Consider the following 19,082-nt stretch of genomic DNA (forward strand, 5'->3'; position numbering starts at 1 on the left):
GCAGAGGCACGGCGAGGACCGTCTTCCTCTTGGGCTTGCGCCGTTGGTAAAGGAACCTCTCCTTTTCCTCGGGGCAGAGCTGAAAAAGCTCGGATGCCCTGGCAATCATTACGTGGAAGGATCCAATCTCGTCGGGCGGGGTAGCCCGCAGAGGGGGAGACGGGAGGTCCGTCCCGTCGTCACCGCCGTCGTTATCCGTACCAGTCGTGGCCATATCCGTACCCGTGTCATCCCCGGGGACCGGGGACAGGGGCGAAGGTTGAGCAGGCCGTGAGGGTTGAAAAGGCGGTGGAGGATGTGTCCTCCTCTTCTTATGTGGAGGACTTCCCGACGGGCCTGGCTCTGGCTCCTCTCCTCCGTCGGACGTGGCTCTGGCTCCTCCGTCGGGGGTATGGGCAATCTCTAGCTCCGTGCATAAGGTTTGTACTGCCATCAAAATGGCCGCTGAGTTGTCCTGCGGCACTGGATGCGACGGGCGCGATGGTTGATCTGGAACCTCGTCGGCACTGCCGTCGCTCTCGTCATCCCCCTCGTCGGGATCCCTCCCGATGGGCTGGTCCTCCTCCATGCCCTTGTCATGGCTCTCCAAGACTTCGATCAGCTCCTCCTCGGAGGCTGTGTCTGTATCCATGATGGCCACTGCCCCCCCCCCCTTTTTCCGCCGGGGACTTCACGGGGGTCTTCTCTATGGGCTTGAAAGAGGATTCCCTCTGCGGTGGCAGGGAAACTCTGGGCCCCGAGGTCTCCTCCGCTGAGTAAATCAAAGCCTTCGTCATCTTCTGAGCGCCTGAGGCCTTCACCTTGGGGGGAGGGTCACTACCTCGTACCCCCTCTACCGGATCCTTCGAGCTCAACCGTGGCCTCTCCAGAAGATAAGCCGGGTTCTCGGATTTCCTCTTACCCGAGCCAGAGCGTTGGCTCGTGGTCAATGGCACCGGGGAGGATGCGCCCTGCCTGGCAGCCGAGGAGCCCGACCGTTTGGCGCTCCCGTTGCCCACGGACTCGCTGTGCTTAGCCTTCTGTTGGGCCCCCGTAGCTGGGGCGCCCTCACAGGACTTAGAAGACCACTCACTTCTTCCCGGGCGTCGACCTTCCTTTCTCCTGGGCCATGTCCGGGGTAGGCCACAGAAACTTCTGGACTCCTCCAAAAGGGTAACTCAACGAAATCTTCACCCTTCAGGGTCATAGAAAAATCTGAAACGGGTTCCCTTTGATCGGATGTAGAAACAGTGGAGCTTGAGGCTCTATTTAACCAAAAAATTAGGAATTCCCTTTGAAAAAGCGTGAAAACGCAGCAAAAGCTTGAAGGCTATAGCACAAGGACTCCCAACACTTGAACGTGCGGTAAAAATCTGAGGATGGCTGCCAGGGGCGGGGCTTAGGGAGAGGGCAGTCATTGGCTGGGGGCAGTATGACCCAGAGATCAGTGATTGGTTACTACTAGGATTGGTTACTACTAGGAAAGACAGATCAGAAACGAAACTGATACGGATACTGTTTTTTTCTGTACCGAGGATTCCCGGCCTGACGACGGGGAATATTCATGAGCATGTGAATCCATGCCAGACCCCATGCTGGAGAAATGCTTATACCAAAGCTTGGGTTAACTATTGTCAAAAGGTCAAGGCTGGTGCAGTCTCCCACAGGGTACTGCATACAATCTTGCCTAACTTATTAGGTAACCCCACCTTTTGGTATAGGTCTGTACTACGCAGGTTGGTAGTGTGACTGAGCAGTGAGCTCAAGAGGGGTAAATGTGAGATGTAGGGCTGTACAATTGAAATTGAAATTCGTAAATACAAGTAACCAAGTAACACTTACACTCAAGGTTTCAGTAATAAATAGTTATTTATTTAATGTGTGTTTTAAATAAGCATACTTTAAAAAAGGCAAAAGATTTTAACAATATGAATAAACTTCAAATCAAAGAAACCAGTGAATAATCTTTGGATATGCTTCATACACTTATACACCTGGAAAGGTCTTCAATCACAAGGATATTATTTGTATTTATATATTCTACTGTTACACTTTGCAGATTCAGAGTTTCAGAAAGGAAAGGTTAAGGGAAGTAAAAAGGTTAGAACAGTTTCTCAGTAAATGTGAGGACCACTAAATCCTCCAATGAAGTCTAGGTAAGCCTTTCCCAGCAGTACCAGTACACAACAAGCTACCACCTACGAGGAACAAACAATACCAAAGTCAATGGATTTAAAAGAGTCCCTTTAGGGAGCCAGGACAGCCAAAGACATTTGGAACACAGTCTATAGACCTGATGCACTTCTTGGATCAAAGTCTTGCAAAGTTAGAGAGTTCTGAAAAATCACTTGTATGGTCACAAGCTGTTAACCTAGTGGGGAGGGACTTGAAATCAACTCAAAGAAGGTAAGCCAATGCAATTCCCCAAATGAGAAGAACACGGCTAAAGGCAATAAGGTACGTACCACAAGCCTAAACAGTACCTCTGGTTGGAAGAAGAGTGGTCCAGCTGGATTCCATCTTGCTACATCGCTGCAGACGATGTCGTGGGGACAAGAGGGAGGACGTCTCAGGGGCTTCTATGGCAGAACTTGGGAGGTTGTCGGCAGCGACATGCTCCTTTCAGTTCAGCGGCTCTATGCGGTTTCAGTGCTTAGCAAACAGCAGTGATGCAGATACTGGTTCGACTCTCTTCGCTCCCTCGCTCCTGCAGTCTGGTGAGAGGACTCTGGAGGTCCTGCTTCTGGAGGGTCCTTAGGAGTCTTCTGGAGCTTCTAGCCAGATCGGTTTTGCGGCAGATGTTGCACTCGACTATGGACATTTCCGTCTGTTCTTTGGCCATATTGTAGTTTTTCCTTCTTCCGGCCTCCTCACATCAGGCAAGTCCTCATAAGATAATGCACTTGCCCTGGAAAGCTGCTCCTTTTGTGGGCTAATGAGCCTTTGTGTGCATTTGGCCAGGAAGGGGGGCTGAGACTGTCCTCCCCCCGTCCTACATAGGATATAATTGAGGATAAGTCCCTTTGTCTCCCATCTCGCCTCACCTTTGGTCGTCGAACTTGGGTTGGGTCTCCTGCCCCTGGGTTAGCCTTGTGTCTGGAAGAAAGGACAGAACTTACCTATCCTTGGGTAAATCGTTATTGAAATTTGCATTCGTTTGAAACTAATCACCACCACAAGCTGATTGCATCCAGTTTAAACAGAGCTCATATCACATTGAGTTGGACCCTGTGACATCTGGGCACAAGTCCCCATTCATCCTAGGGTTTGGACTTCTAAAGTTAGGATATTTTACTTGCGATTGGTTCCCATCATGCTATTGTATTTTTCTTACCTGCATTGCTTGATTAAGCTATTTGATAAGGTCTATTAAGTGTATATATTTGTATTATAGTGTATACCTGCTATGATTTGTCAGTGTGTTCTAAAAACCCAAATAAATGACTACTTGTATACCCGACAGGCCAAATCTAATTATTGTGTGGACTCGATGAGGGCCCCTGGCTGCACTCACTCTTCTGAGACTATGCCTTGACGGCTATAAGGCGATGCCACGTGAAGGGTCCGTTACACCCGCATTTATCCATTCAGTGTTTCCCAGCGCCTTGTTCTGCACTCCCTCAGCATGGCACACAACACCCTTGACACTGCTGTCGGTGAATTCAGAAAACGGAAAGGTGGCAACAGCAAGTAGTCTCTGCAACTCTGAAAATGGATCACATGTATAAAGTGGTACTGTACTTTGCTTTTCTAGCCAGCGTCTGGGAGCCTTGATAATTTGTATAAAACCAGCAGTTCACATTAATGATTAAATGGCTATTGCAAGGATTTGTGAGCAATGCAGCGTCACAGAAATCCAGACTCTGGGTTACAATTGGCTGAAATGCTGGTGGTTTTCAGGCAAAGCCCAATCAAGAAACCCAAGAAGCCTTTACAGGTGGCTTCCAGCTGATGAAATGATTAGCAGCCAAACAGAAGACAAAGTCCACATACCATAACAAACTGTCCTCCCACCCAGCAAAGCATACAGAGAGGACCAGGCACTATTCCAATTCACCCTATATCATCTTTGAATCCGCCTTGATGAATTACCTGAAAGAGGATTCAGCCCCAATATGTGTTCCACCTATGGATTTGACATATATTGCTCATTCTCACAGTGTTCTCCTTTGAGAACTGTGTGCCCTCCAGCTCCTTCCTACCCCTCACTGTCCTTACTTTTGGAAACACAATTAGGATAAGCCAAGAAAGATTTAAACCATGTGGAAAAGCAGTAAAACAAAATGACAATACAATTGCAATACGATATAATCCGAAACGTAGTTAATATATATTTCTTTTTAATGGAAAAAGTCATGCATGTGTTCCACGCTACTGCTTATAACCTCAGAAACAACAGACATTTTTTCTCAATGGATGGATATGAAAGTGTAACATCTGTGCTGCCAGCTTGCCTGGATTATAGCGACAATAACCAGACGAGAAGTGTGTTGTACGTCCCATCCCCATCCCCCCGATTACTTATTGGACAACTGTCCATTAAAACAATGTTTTCACTACGACTTTCAAGTCAGAAATAACTAGTTGCTTACCAGTAATCTCAAACCACGTCAGCGTGCCCAGGGGTTCAGCAGCAATGACACCGATCATATGGGCCACCGGATCACTCTCCATCACAGTGAAGGAGAAAAAGGATTCCTCAAACATTATTGGCTCCGAGGGTGGTGTTGGTTTCGGGATCCATTCTATATGCAGCCTAGTAGAGGACGACTTCTGGGGCCGGCCATTATCAACAGCTTTGATCTAGGGATTAAGAAATGCCAAATAGATTTGCAACAATATTTATAATTATCCCACCCAATATACATTGGCAAGTGCCAAATAACTGTTGCAGAGCAGAATCAAATTATTTTAGTTAACCAAGAGGGCTAAATGAGGCATCACTAAGACTCTCCAGGCAGGTATGAAATGAGAGAATGAAGCGCAGTAGTCGCTTGGGAATATTTAAAAAAAAAAAAAAAAAAGACATATGGCTAAATATATGCATCTTTGAAATCACATAATAAAAGTTCAACAGCACCCAACCCCACCCCACCAAACCCTCTACATAAAAAGTGGACACAAATGAAATAAGGGATTTGAACCCTTTATGAACTGAAACGTTACTTAAGGGAAAAGGTGATTTAGACAAATAAATCGCGCCATTTGGAGAAATCCTGTTGCCTGCAGAATGACTCTTATCTCGGATAATTACAAGACAGGAGGAAAAAATACCGACTTGCTGCTGACCCAATTACTCCTTCCCCTATTCTAATAAGCCAAGGCTGCTCGAGACACTGCAAACACGTTAATTGAATAGAATGCAGTCATCCGTCACAGACACATCTAAACCAATTACAGAAATTGCTAGTATTAGTCACAAAACGTTAAGGGCAATCATCTATTTCAATGACTGTCATACAAATGATCTACAAGTGCTATTACTGGAGGTCACTGATGGGCATGTGTGAGTATTTTGCATAGCAGCAGTGCAAAGAAATGTAGAAGTGGCAAGCTGACTCTAAACAGATCTTCCAAGCCAAAAAGATCACCGGAAACCCCTACCTAACACGACAGAGCTAAGCAAAAACGTATTCAATAGTACTGGCCAGCCCAAAAGACTAGTACTTCTCAGAGGTTACATGTCATTATATCGAATTATAAAACAAAGAATGAATTTTGAACGAACACAAATCATCTAAAAAAAGAAAAAAACGCCCACCTTTTCTTATACTTTTCCCCCACCCGAAAAACTACTATTCCCAACCACATATGTATATATATATTATTTTTAAATGTGTTCCTTTTTTTTTAATAGATGTTTTGAGTTCGTTTAAACATATGTTCGTTGTTTTCTATTCGTTAATATCACTGCATACTTTTATCAGATAGGAGTTAGTCGGGTTAAATAAAATGTTACTGTTAATGGTGCAGATTTATCCCTGCAAGGTCTGTGTATGTAGATGTAGGCCAAGTGGGCTGGCTTGAGGAATGGTAGTGAGAAAAGGAATTTGGCATTACATTTTGTTGGGGTGTCAGCGTTCCAACGCTCATTTTTGGTTTTCATGTTGTGGATCATTTTACTTCCACATGTAGAAACAGTAACATTAATAAATGTCTTGTTGCATGCCGTCTCACTCATGTTAAGTTATGTTGCTACGATTAGGGTACGTAATAGTATTGTGCTATGTTCTTATGTCAATGATATGCTGCACTACGATTATCCTATGGCTGTGTTTCATGTGTAATAGGGTTATGCTTTGCTACATTATACAATGTTCGGTATTCCAGGCAACCCTATACTATGCTTTTTGAAGTGTATTCCATCCACCCTTTACTGCGCCACATGCATGATGCAGTTTGATACAAAGCGTACACACTATTTAACGATGAAAATAACGTTTCAATCTGATGGTTGTCCAAATTGTTTTATTAATTGCCCTCTCTGATGACACGCGTTTCGGCACTTTTCTTGGGCCTTTCTCAAATCAGGGCTAATCCTTTATTTTGGTCTTTCCATCACCTGCATAGTTGCAGAATGCTTCAAGTCACAGGATTAATCCCTCCTCAAAAGATGTTCTTGTGCGTCCCGCATCGTGGTCTCGAGATTTCAGGTTGTTCTCATCCACCTATGCGACACACTTAAACATTACAAATTTGACCCTGGTCGCGGGTGTACACCAAATTGATATTGCCCAAAAAGTTCCTTGTATCTAAACTACCCTATATTATGCTATCTACAAATATTTTGTAAGGCATCTCTATGATAATCTATGCTACATTATGCTGTTTGACACACTATCCTATGTTGTACTAGTTTTCTGGGTTATGTAATTTTGCAATATGTTATTTTGACACATTATGCTGTGTTGCTTTGTCTAAGCACTCCTGGGTTTTTCGGGATATGAACCAAAGCTCACCTGCACCTCAGACTGGCAGACAGGCCACACTCAGCTTAAATATCCTTCTCACTTCGCCCCCAATTGGGAAGCACTCCACTAGTCTCATTCATGTACTGTTGAAATTGCAAATACGGAGCAGAGAACTAAAGCGATTCAATAGGAGACCTGAATTGCCACGTTGACAGTACCCACCAAAAGGCAACATGCAGCAATCCAAAAATACTAGATATTAAATTTAAGAACCACTTGGTCCATTACAAAAAGCTTTCATGCCCCCCAAGTTATGCATGCCGATTTCTGACCCAACATGGCACGCTTCCAAGCAGTAGAAAGATTTACTAAATTGCCCATAGAGATTGCATTTGCATTCACCAACCCTCATAAGTTATTCTGGATAGGAATTGCTGTTTTCCTATTTCTTCTGAGTCTTTCTCATCACAACTGGAACCTCAAACTCTACAGTTGGTTGTGTGAAGAGCATGACTCCCACAAATTCGGGTTGTCCTTTAGTCACATGTTCAGCGTTCAGCCCCTTATCAAATGCCAGTGAGGACATTTTGGGGGGTGGGGGCGGGGGAAGAGTACTTATTTATGCATAAGAAATTCAAAAGGAAACGATCAGTTTAAGGAGGGCTGCAGCGACAGAAGGAGCAGGGGCATGGACTAAGAGGCAAAACATAAAAATGTAAGCACAGTCCCACTGGAAAGCATACTTGGGACCAACTATATATCGAACACATAGAACAGGGTCTTTCTAGCGGGATGGGCCGTTTCAGGTCTTGCTAAGGACTCCTGCAAAAAGCCTGTGGTGCACTGATGCTCACTAGTTTTACTGTAAATCTGAGCCTTGCTTATTCCTGGAACTTTAACAAGATGCAGTGGTCCAACGCACTCAGGAGATGGAAGAAGGCAGAATTTCAAGTGGGGTGTAAAACAACAAAACAAGTTACCCATGTATAATAATTTGGGAAAAACAGATTTTAAACAAATAAAATGAAAATCTTGACTCACCGTAAGAATATCGTATTCTCCAGCACCTGAAAACTTCTTTGATGAAACTAGGCCCGTTTTAGGTTCAATGAAAAACTTCCCTTGCTCGTCTCCCTCTTCGATGCTGTAAGATATCTCTGCATTTGGGCCTTCATCCTTATCAACAGCTATGACTCTGTAGATGGGATCCCGCTTTGAAATTCGTTCACGCTCAGGTTTATCCCTCTCTGGAAGTCTGATCTTGTAGAATTTCTGCAGGAAGTGCGGTTTATTGTCATTTTCATCCAAGACCTTCACAATCACCCTGGCAACAGAGGACTTTGATGGAAGTCCATGGTCAGAAACAGTGACCTGTGCAAAGATGGACAAAGTTTAAGGCAAGAGTTCATCCAGACATCCAGACAGGAGTCACTTTAAGCAAACAGAAGTAAAGCAGAGCAAAAAATAAATTAATTTTAAAAAAAAGTAGACGTTCATCTTTCTGGCTCGTGTACTGTCCCTACCACCCCCCCCTGCAATCAAGCCCTCCAGACCTTTACCAGAAACACCCATTGTTTGCAGAAAGGGGGTACTGAAACCATTATATAGATTACCATGCATGCATGCTTCAAGTCCCTGGGGAATGACAAAAGACTCATGTTAGGGCCGTTTTTAAGGATTTCATAAAACCATGTGAGGCAGTAGAAACTCCACTCTTAGCATAAGACTGTACCACCGAGAATGTGGGCAGCATGGACAGAGCAGCCAGACTTATTTTCGGAGGACGAGCAGGCTATAATTTGGTACAAAGCCATCCAACTGCCAGGGTGATGCTTGTGCTACGCGCTGATCAAGGAGGCTGCCAATGAACTGGCCCCCTTCATCGCATCCTTCATTGATGCCTCAATTCTAATTCAAATCTAGTACAGTACCTAATAATTTGAAAGACGCCTGGGTAAGCCCGTTATTAAAAAAAAAAAATCATTAGACCCAAACAACCCCTCAAACTACAGACCCATCACAACAGTCACAAAATTCTGTACCGAGCAGATTATCTGCAGAAAGCGCAACATCTGGAAACCAACAATCTGCTAGGACTGAGACGATCAGGATTCAGACCCAGACATGAGACAGAAAGCACTCATTAACATGAAGACTCAAATTCAGACCTTGAAAGACAATGGAAAATTAGAGTTGCTTCTGCTACATGACCTCTCAGCGGCATTTGATTCGGTGAACCATAACATTTTATGCAAACACCTCATCTGCTGCGCACATCTCTGACCAAGCAAATTAATGGATCAAGTCCTTCCTTAGCAACAGATCCATGAGGGTCTTTGCACCTTCAGCCTCTGCCATACCCACTCCAGTCACTTGTGGGGTCCCACAAGGATCTTGTGTACCCCCTACTCTCTACAATGTGTTCACCAAGCCTCTTATTGATGAGCTTGACCATCTGGGAGTCATGTACACCAATTATGCAGATGATACCCAGAGACTCATCCCCATTACTGGTGACCACATGGTAGACAGTAAAACCCTCAACGACATCTACAGCAGTCTACAAGGCTGGATTGCAAAGCATGAGCTCCGTCTCAATGACAAAAAGACAGAGTTGGTCCTCCTAGGATCTACCGCAAAACTGAGCAAATTGGATGCACTCTTCACCTCATTCAATATCGAAGGCAACATAATTAAGGAGGCCAACACTGAAAACTCTAGGAATATACATGACTCTGCTCTCACTTTAACAAGACAAACTAGTGCCCTAGCATCATCCACAGCTTACTCTTTCTTGCAAGCTCACTGCGGCTTGCCGCCCATATCTGATCACAACTAACTATCTCAGTAGCTAGAGCATTAGTCCTTTGGAAGCTCGATTACTACAATGCGCTTTACTTGGGCACATCACAACATAACCCCAACAAAATGCAAGTCATGCAAAATAACGCTATCAGATCAGCCCTAAACATTTCCAGGAAGCATCATATCCACAGCCAGACACACTAAAATGGCTTAACATCAAATCAAAATCAAATCAAATCGAAAGAATTGACCTGAAAACACTCTCTCTCACTCATAAGTGCCTCTCTAGCCTGACACCTATTTACTTGTCTAACACTTTTGCACGTCACTCCTCCATACGACCCACTAGAACAGCTCAGTCACACTGTCTCCATTCCATGATTTAAGCAACAACGCACAGGTGGGGTTAGCTTCCCAGTCCTCGCTGCCAAGAAATGGAATGCACTCCCGGTATCCGAGAGGATACATAATTTCTCCTATTCCGCAAAAAGGTTAAAGTCTGGCTCCATGAGCAAGATTCCAATTTGATCATATAATTAACTAAGCCAACTGAATAGTCACCTCTCATATATATGTAACATTGCCTATCTTTATAATGCTCACTGATGTATATTTTGTAAATTCCTGTATGTATCATGTATGCACATCATTAATGAACTGTTTTTTTTTCCTCTAACTTGTATTAATAGCACCCAGTTGCCTCTGGGCTTGGTCGCGCTTTACAAATAAACTAAACAAAGAAATTGTAGCATACATATGGTCAAAAGAAACACTGATACTCTTATTGTAAAAATGATGCTTTATTATAAATACATGTAAGCCAAGATAATCATATAAACAATTATAAAAATCAACTTAATACCAACGGTAAACCAACCAAAGTATAACCTTGTTAAGAAGAGCAATAAGCAAATCCAGACGAGTCAAACCTCAAGTTATAGATTCAGAATGGCACTAGGCTATTCTTGGGAAAGGTTAGATAAACAAATTATGTATTGTCTTCTATTATGAATGGATAGAGTTACAAAAGCAATGCTACTTTTGAGAAAATGTTCAGAGGGAGTAACTTAACTCATACTTTTAAGAGGGGTCTTAAGCTACTCAGAGATCAGTATGAACACATGAAACTATTTTAGAAGTGCGCTAAACAATTCAGGGAAAGCACAACCTAACATTACAGCTTATTAAGAGCAACAGCTATTCAAGGTCAACCAACTTACTTACTTCTTTAATGGAGCAACCAGCAATTTAAAGCTAAGTAATAACTTCTAGACACTTTGCAACTGTATTCTATTACAGAGATACAGTTAAAACACAAACTCATTTACAAGTAAGTACTTTCAACACCGGTTATATTTAAGACAGATGCATCATCTTTTACAGTCCTTTCCTATTCTATAGCATGAGTTCTCTCAGAGGCAGGAGAGTGACCCTAGTATTTTAGGAGCCAGCTCTAGGCAAATCAGGACAGGGTTCAAAAGCAGGGAAGTGAGAATTCCAGAGGCAATCTCTTCAGACAACTAAGGATTAGCTTCACAGTTAGTTCAAATTATTCAGGGACTTTCTAGGAGACTCCCTATAGGCGTTCCAGTGTCTGGCCTGGGCAAATGGTATGGGAAAACTCTCAAGCACATGAATCACCCACTCAGCCTCATAGGATCGACACAAGACTTCAGGTTAAGCATTACCCAAGCCAACACAGTACCTTAGACATTTTTTAATTTTTTTATTTTTTTTTAAAAGCACCTCGGTGGATGGCCTCACGATGCAGCAGCACAGGACCCGGTCCCTGGTATCTCGGTCTGGTGACAATGGAGACACTATATGTGAACTTGCAACAGCAGATGTAGGAAAAGGCTTCCAACAAAGGATTCATCAAGGCTTCTCATGGCTCTGTGGATTTGGTGACCTTTTACAGGAATCAGATGTAGGACGAATATCGCTGGTTGGATACTCTTCACTCACTCAGTGCAGCACTCTGGCTGGGAACATCGGGGGTTGAATCGGGTCTCTGGATGTCCAGCAGAAGTTCACCAAATTTTCTGCAGGAATCTGACTGCGGAAGATTGTGCACCGCAAACTGGCTCAAGGTCCCTGGGTTTTGGTAGTTTGCAGCACAGCAAGACCGCTGCCCGAGGGATGGATTTAAATGCAGGTCTCCTTGAGACTAGTAGGTCTCACAAGCCTCAGGGGTAGGAATCATCTTCGGGACCCCCACACTCCCGGTCGATTGGAAGGGAGGGTTAAAAACAGGCTCCATACACAGCAGGCTCTCCTGTCACTGGAATTCATTAAAGCAACCTTCTCTTCATCTTCCTCTTCAGATTTGGTTCCAGAAGGGCTGCAGAGCACGACTTCCTCACTTTCTGCCTTGACAGACACTCTGGTGCCTCTATGGGGAATACAAAGGACTCCCGCCGAAGACAAAACTTCACTAAGATCTTTCCTGTCTAGGACGGCAGAAGACCTAAGAAACAACAAGCAAATGAGAAATGACGAAAAAAGATGAGCCCACCTTTCTAGCAGAATGGTTACCCTACTATGCATTATTGCGGCTGATTTGACAACCAGCAAGTAATAGGACTAAAAGGTCATTAAACATTGCCCTCAGCCATTCAAGATAACTTGCAATTGGAACAACAATGTTACCTGGTAAGTGAGAAAGTGGTGTGCTGGCTCACAATATAACTATAAAAAATGGAAAGCGGCTGGGAATCCCACTTTACTTCTTGGGAACACTAATTCATTCAAGACATAAGAGAAATTACAAAGGGAAACAACCCAGCCTAAGCCCAAACGTTATAGGAAACTATTCCTACTCACCTATCGACAGGGGAAAACTATCACCAAGTCCAACCAAAATGTTCTGGGGTTGACACAGGTAAAGAAGACTTATCGCCAATATGAAAATCTTACCAAACAGCATTTAATGCGAAATGGCACCGTTTGACAAAGCAGCAAACCAAAGTCACTCACTTTAACACATTTCCTCTGGCCCCTTGGTTGGCCAGTTGCATGTGACATCAATGATGCTAGCTAATCCTTTATCAACACAGTAACCAAGTTAAGACCATTGTACAGATCAGAGTGCATTCAATCTATGGTAGTTGACATTAACATTTCAAGGTAGAAGGATTACTGATGCACACACCGCAGTTTGATTACCATTCAATTTTTAAAACCAAAACATCCCTGCAATCCCCTAAAATTGCACTTTAAGTGACTTCAATGCAGCACTCCAACTAAGTCAATGCCTAGTCTGGGATGCCCAATGGAAGCACTTATTTATATATTTTTATGTCAAAGTTCTTAAATCTGGATGATGAACCCTTTATGTAACGCCCCTCTCTATGGATCTCCCCGACCTCACTGAGCCAAGAAGTAGGTTTGTTTTGCAAATTAAAAGGTTTATCTGAAGAATTAAAATATATATATATATATATATATCACACTTATGAATAAAATATTTGAATCACATACTTATGAATATGGTCGGTAATCAACAATTAGTAATATTACAAAATTAACACTCTTTAATCACTTAGGAGTATGAATATGGAGGATACTGTAGCAGAGAATACTTAATGTAATTCAAGGAAATGCAATAATGGGAAAGAATGCAACACCAAAATAGACTTGATATGATTTCAATCAAAAGATAATATGGTCACTTTTTCCCCTGTGACTACTCACTCCCTCCCTAGGCAATATGAAGAGATGGAAATGAGAGCACATAGGTTTCAAGAATACAATCAATAATGCAGTTCAATTCTAGTTCCCCGCAGCAAGTTTAGAGAGAACAGGTATGATTTTAAAACACAGGTCAAAATGCTTTTGAATGTAATTGCAAAGGATGGGAAAATATACTAAAATGCTTTTAATTCACTAAGGGATATTCAGGATAAGTGAGAGTTACTTTATATTGGTTCAGGTCAACACTAGCAATGTTTCATGAATGATTATCAAATTGGAAACAAAATTCAGCAGTGGAAAGCAAGAAGCAGATATTTTTACAAGTGGTGAAATTGAGCTAAATTGCAATTCGCGGCAATTTTTCCGTGTGCGTAAATCGCGATTACGGAAAAACTATAATGAATTGGAATGTCGTTTTGGGTTTGTTGGAAAGCTTAGGATCTTAGCTTTAAGATGACATTCGCTTCTAGGACGTGTGGTTCAAAAGATATGGATGTTTTTGTGAAGGTAGATTTTGCAGAAATAAAGTCAAGACTTCAGAAATGACAGATGGCGCTTTACAGATTTGGAATCAACAGGATGAACACAGGATTCTATAATGCAGTTCTGGATAGGTTGGACTGAATGGAAGAGGATTACTTTAAACTAAGAATTTGGTTCTGTACAGTTCTAGACTAGATACTCACTCCTAGTTTTGGAATGGAATGCGCCTCCTCAAAGATCTGGTCAATGGTTTGGCTTCACTCTCGCCACAGGACAGGTCTCGGGCCCTCTGGGTTCTGCTCTCAGCACTGCACGGCGGTCTGGGTCTCTTGAACTGGATCTGACGGGTCTGGTTACAGCACTGCTCTCTCTGGGTCTGGATCTGGATTCTAGTACAGGGTTCTTAGCTAGAAGCAAACCGCACGGCCCGGCTGTTGAATGGTTTGGCCCGGCCCCGTGGAAGTTTAGGGGTTAGAATCAGGTTGCAAAAGATTCTGAAGGCCTGCTGAGAAGGATTCAGCTTGTGGGTTAGGCCTCTCTGCTTCAAGGTTCTAGAGTTTAGTTCTAGATCTGGAATCTGGATTCTAAGTTCTGGTCTCTGGAGTCTTTCGGCAGGGTGCTGCGCAGGAATCAGTTGAGTAGTGGAAAGGTGTGTCCCCTATCTGTCCTAAGCATTCTCTATTTATCTGTTTCCAAAGTGGGTGTGAAGGCTGACTTTCTATGCCCAACCCCCTAAGGATTTGATAGGTTAGAGAATTTCCTATCGCCTGACTGGAGAAGGGAGTAGTGTGTCATCCTGTGTCATCAGGTGTCATGTTTATGGCTTAAGGAAAGAACACTCCCCTTTGCTTTTACTTAGAAAATCAATGTTTCCCCAAGAACATATTTCCCAGATACACAAGTTGTTCATAATACATACACACATCACAAATTATTTAAGGTACATCTCTGTTCAAGTCCCATGTTCCTAAGAGCTTGGGTTCAGAAATGACAACTTATGCAGCTTTTGGTGGGTTTCGCAAGATTGGTTCTGCACCAAATTTTACACAGACATACACACCCTCTCTGAGCATATTACTGTAAGTTCTTATGTTCATAACAAAAACACTACAGCTGCAATATTAATAAATCCCGGAGTTTAGTCTCAGAACATCGCACAACGTCCAGCTTAGTCTTAAATTGTGAGTGAATTTTTCATTGTAACCGTCTCAAAGTTGTACATTTTTGTCAGCTTGTTACAATATTTTAGCACCATTTTCCTTAAACATATATTTGGTGCAATGTTAAAACCACATCCCAGTCTGGTCCGCCCCCAGAGCTGGGTGAGTCAGATGGTCACATGGCCTGCCTTCCTGCTAGAGCAGTTGTTGACCAGGCACACCCAAATCAGCAAATTTTATTCAGCTGAAAGAATCTATTGTCTTTTTCCTGCCAGCAGGAGAAATCTCCTCCCCTCACAACAGTTCTAATTAACATGTCCACGCAATATCCTCTCCTGTTGGTAGGTAGGACAAGGTGTGAAGGGTTCCCAGGGACAGCAAGCCTTTTGAGGTTTTGACTGCATCAGGTTACTTTTTCATCAATTGCAACTTAGTTCCTTGTAAAAAAAAATACATTTATAAACTCACAATAAGCAACATATCTTTAAATCAAGTCTTTTTCAACAATGAAATCACTGTGTGGCACTCTATATGGCATTTTGATGGAATTCTCTTCTTTGGCATATTTAGCTTTGACACACAGCTCTCCTGTCAGAATTTAGAGATCGCCAGCACCTGTTGGAGGCGAGCAACGGTACTGCACCCATTTTTGACAGCTGTCTTTCCATCAATATCTTTAAAAAGGGGATTTTACTTTGATAGCATAGGATTCTTGCTGATATTGTACTGATGCGGATTCTTGCAGTAGAATAATGTGGAACACCCAACAAGAAGGTTGGATCTTTTTGGTGATTTGGGCACCATGATTTTAGCACATTTTGACAATCAAGAAAATGAATTCCCAAACAGCTCTGTGTTGCTTTTGGCAATCAGCATTGCTTTTTCCAAGTGGTTTCAGGCTGATTTGTGGATGGCCCCATGGTGGTTTTAGGCAGTGATCTCCTGTGCTCCCTAAGATAGGCAAAAGTGGATGGCAGCCTTTCAGATTTTTACTGCACATTTTTGGCAGGTTTTGAGCGAGCAGCATGCTCTCCAGTGGCCATTCTGATGTTTCTGCTGCCAGCAATGCACAGTACTGTTGCAGGGCTTGAATGAGTGGGTTGATGCATCCCACAGCACTAAAGAACAGTGTGAAAGGTAAAGTGAAAACAGTGGCCAATCTCCTAATCCTGGCATATGCTTGGGGGCCAGCAATCGAAGATGGCAATTAATCACTAGTTCAATTGATGAAAAGCATTTACAATTAAGTTACAGATTACTCCAACCTAGCTATCAATTTTTAGTAATGGTGGATTCATTTAATAAATTCATTCCAGCACAAAGCATTAGGTGGGTGATTACACCTTTTCCAGGATACCCAATTCATGTAGTTACAATCAATTGTCCTTAATGCAAAATACATGTCTTATTGTCTGTCTACGAATTAATACTTGACATTTTATATTTTGTAATTTTTTTTAAGGAAGAGTTGTACAGGCCGGTTTCGACTGTGGCTGCCCATTTTATACAAACATGATCTTATTCGGATTGAAAAGACCAAAGTATCAGTCACCAAATTACAATTCAACTGAAATTTAAAAATACCTTAAATGGGCATGTTCATTAAGCACTCCATTATAATTGGCCTTTATTTCCAAGTTAATGCTAAATGCTATTTAAACCGGGCAATATCACCACCGATAGTGGTCCCCTGGCACTCTGGTGGATCTGAAAGAAAGGAGGGAGGGTTATGGCGCGTTAGTAGGATCAAGTTTGGAGAGAGAGCAAGGAGATGTGATGTGCTGTTGGCAGCTTCAGTTCCGTTAACACTGTACGCTGAGCTTTTGGTGTGGTATCCAGTCGGAGTCCGTCGTGTGCTGTTGTGGGGGGGTTCTGTGTGGTGTGGTGTGTGTTTGTTGTTATTGGTGGTGAAGTGCATGCAGGTTGATGTGCTTTAAGATGTCTGATTGTGTTTAGTTAGGGTATTAGAGGTGTGTGAAGAGAGGGGATGTTTTAGTAGGGTTATTAGCATTGTTGTCTGGAGAAAACGCACATTCGTTTGTGTGTCTTTCGAGATTTAGACATTTCTTCCTTACAGTGATCTAGTTTCAGCATGACAAGGTTGTCTCATCTCTCGGTGAATATATTGCGTTAGTTAATCTCTACAATTCTAGCTTTGTTCTTACTCAGGCCAGGTCCTACATCTCAAGTCTGATTGATGCAAACTGGTCCCTGCGGAACCATCTACGTGCGACTTGTGCCCATATCCATCGCTCTGAGTGCGACGCGGTACAGTTCAGTCCTTTCCAGGAAGTCTGGATTGGTGCAAGTGAATTACCATATATATGTCTCATATGATTTTGTTGTGTGGTGGGTTAATTGTTAGGAAGTCAGTATCTCTCCTAGAAGGCTGATAGGTTATCATGTATGTCGGTCTAGTGCATTCCGTCTACTTACTAGCTTGGGTGTGGGTTTCTTAGTCTGGTGATAGTGGTCTCATATGGCTGACAGGTTAGCTTATATGGAGGGGTTGGTTTGAGGATGGTGGTCTAGTGCGTGTGAGGTAGTAGTTGGATAGTGTGGATGCACAATTGCATTGCTTTGGGGTTTATGTAAGGTACATGTAGTCATGTCTGTCAGGGGGATGCTTGGTAGTGGGTAAGGTTGATAGCTATGTCTGTTTGCGTCAGCCTTGTTAGCTATTGTTCTGTCCTGATTGGGTTGTTGCTAGTGGTTGGTTCCGCCATCATTGTCCCTTGTTCTTGTGGGTGTTCTCCTCTGTCAGTTCTAGGTATGGTCTGTACTGTCATGGGTTATGTCACCTGGTTCTCTTTGCATTTTCGTTTTTTGTTTTATTGGAGGTGTTGAAGAGCAAGGTTTTTAGTAGTTTTCTGTATTTTAGGTGGGCTTTGGTGTTTCTTATTCCTTTCAAAAGGTTGCTCCAGGTTTTTGCTGCCAGGTTGGAGAAAGAGGAGCCCCCTAGTTTTTTCCAGCCGTACGGCTTTGGTTCCAGGCGGATTTCATTGCAAGTGTCAGCTCTGCATCTTCACTGTGAAAGTCAGTCCATGATTGCACCAGTGTTAAAAAAGGAAACCTCACCAACCCATCAGGTCAACATGTCTCTGCTCAGTGTTCATTAGACCGCTGCACATGATGTGGCTCAGGCCGCAACCCTTAGTAGGGTACTGGCCGAAATCCCAAGCTACTTCCAAACACGACAGAACTGAAAGGTCCAAGCAGTGTACCAGATAAGGTCTGTAAAATAAACTTTCACGACAGTGGAAATATTCAATGCTAGCTTTAATTAAAAACAAGCGTGTCTAAATTAAATGCATCCCTTTTCTTTTCATTTCCTCTAGAGATTATAAAAATCATGTTGTACTGGTGTTACCTTTCAATATTAATATGCACAATCTGCACACATGCTTGCATATCTCATAAGGGCAAAGTACATTTAAAGCATTTAAATATTGAATCCCAATAAAATCCACTAAACAAGATCAACCGCACTGAAACCACTTATTGCAAAAGAGCTATCCTGGGTTTTCGACAAACACCAGCTGGCATCTGTAAATAATACATGAGCAATGGTCCAAAATGTAATCTGGCAATTTAATACAAACGCCATTTTCCACATTTTCCAAGGGAGGAACCACAAGCCAAATTCAGATTAACTGAATGTGGATACCACCAGTTCTTTCCAAGTATGTATTGTCTTCTACAATACTCTCGACAGAAAAGGGTATCTATGGAAGAGCAGCCAGGCCTCACTGAAGGGAGGAGGTAGGGTGGCAGTGAAATACTGCTAGTTCCAATAGTTACCCAAAGGGACTACACCAGAGGTAAACTAAAAAATATACAGCCGATTGTGAAATTACACATCTAACAACTATATGGTCAAATAAGTACTTTGGGTTAAAGATAGTGTAAGATGCAGTGTATGCATACAAACAAAGTAAGGGAACATGGGCAGACCCTATGCACTGGAAAAAAAAGTAACATGCATTTACATAGTAATGCTCAGGACCCAAAATTGCCAAACATGAAGGGTCCTAGTAATTCCCCACATCTC

At 42.8% G+C, this 19,082-nt stretch overlaps 1 protein-coding gene across 6 annotated transcripts in view; it reads right to left on the bottom strand.

Moving 5' to 3' along the window:
• Window positions 1-19,082, bottom strand: part of FAT1 (FAT atypical cadherin 1) — a 444,689-nt gene that overhangs the window by 183,868 nt on the left and 241,739 nt on the right. For all 6 annotated transcript variants that reach the window (XR_011282269.1, XM_069631552.1, XM_069631550.1 and 3 more), the window contains exons 5-6: window positions 7,932-8,261; window positions 4,572-4,782 (exon numbers count right to left, since the gene is read on the bottom strand). Coding sequence is in view for 5 of the 6 variants with exons in the window: in XM_069631552.1 (XP_069487653.1) it covers window positions 4,572-4,782; window positions 7,932-8,261 (541 nt within the window). In the remaining variant the exon portion in view is untranslated. The remainder of the gene's footprint in view (window positions 1-4,571; window positions 4,783-7,931; window positions 8,262-19,082) is intronic.

The sequence above is a fragment of the Ambystoma mexicanum genome, chromosome 6q (genome assembly GCF_040938575.1).
Source record: "Ambystoma mexicanum isolate Mex_15411 chromosome 6q, UKY_AmexF1_1, whole genome shotgun sequence".
In the NCBI taxonomy this organism is placed as follows: domain Eukaryota; kingdom Metazoa; phylum Chordata; class Amphibia; order Caudata; family Ambystomatidae; genus Ambystoma; species Ambystoma mexicanum.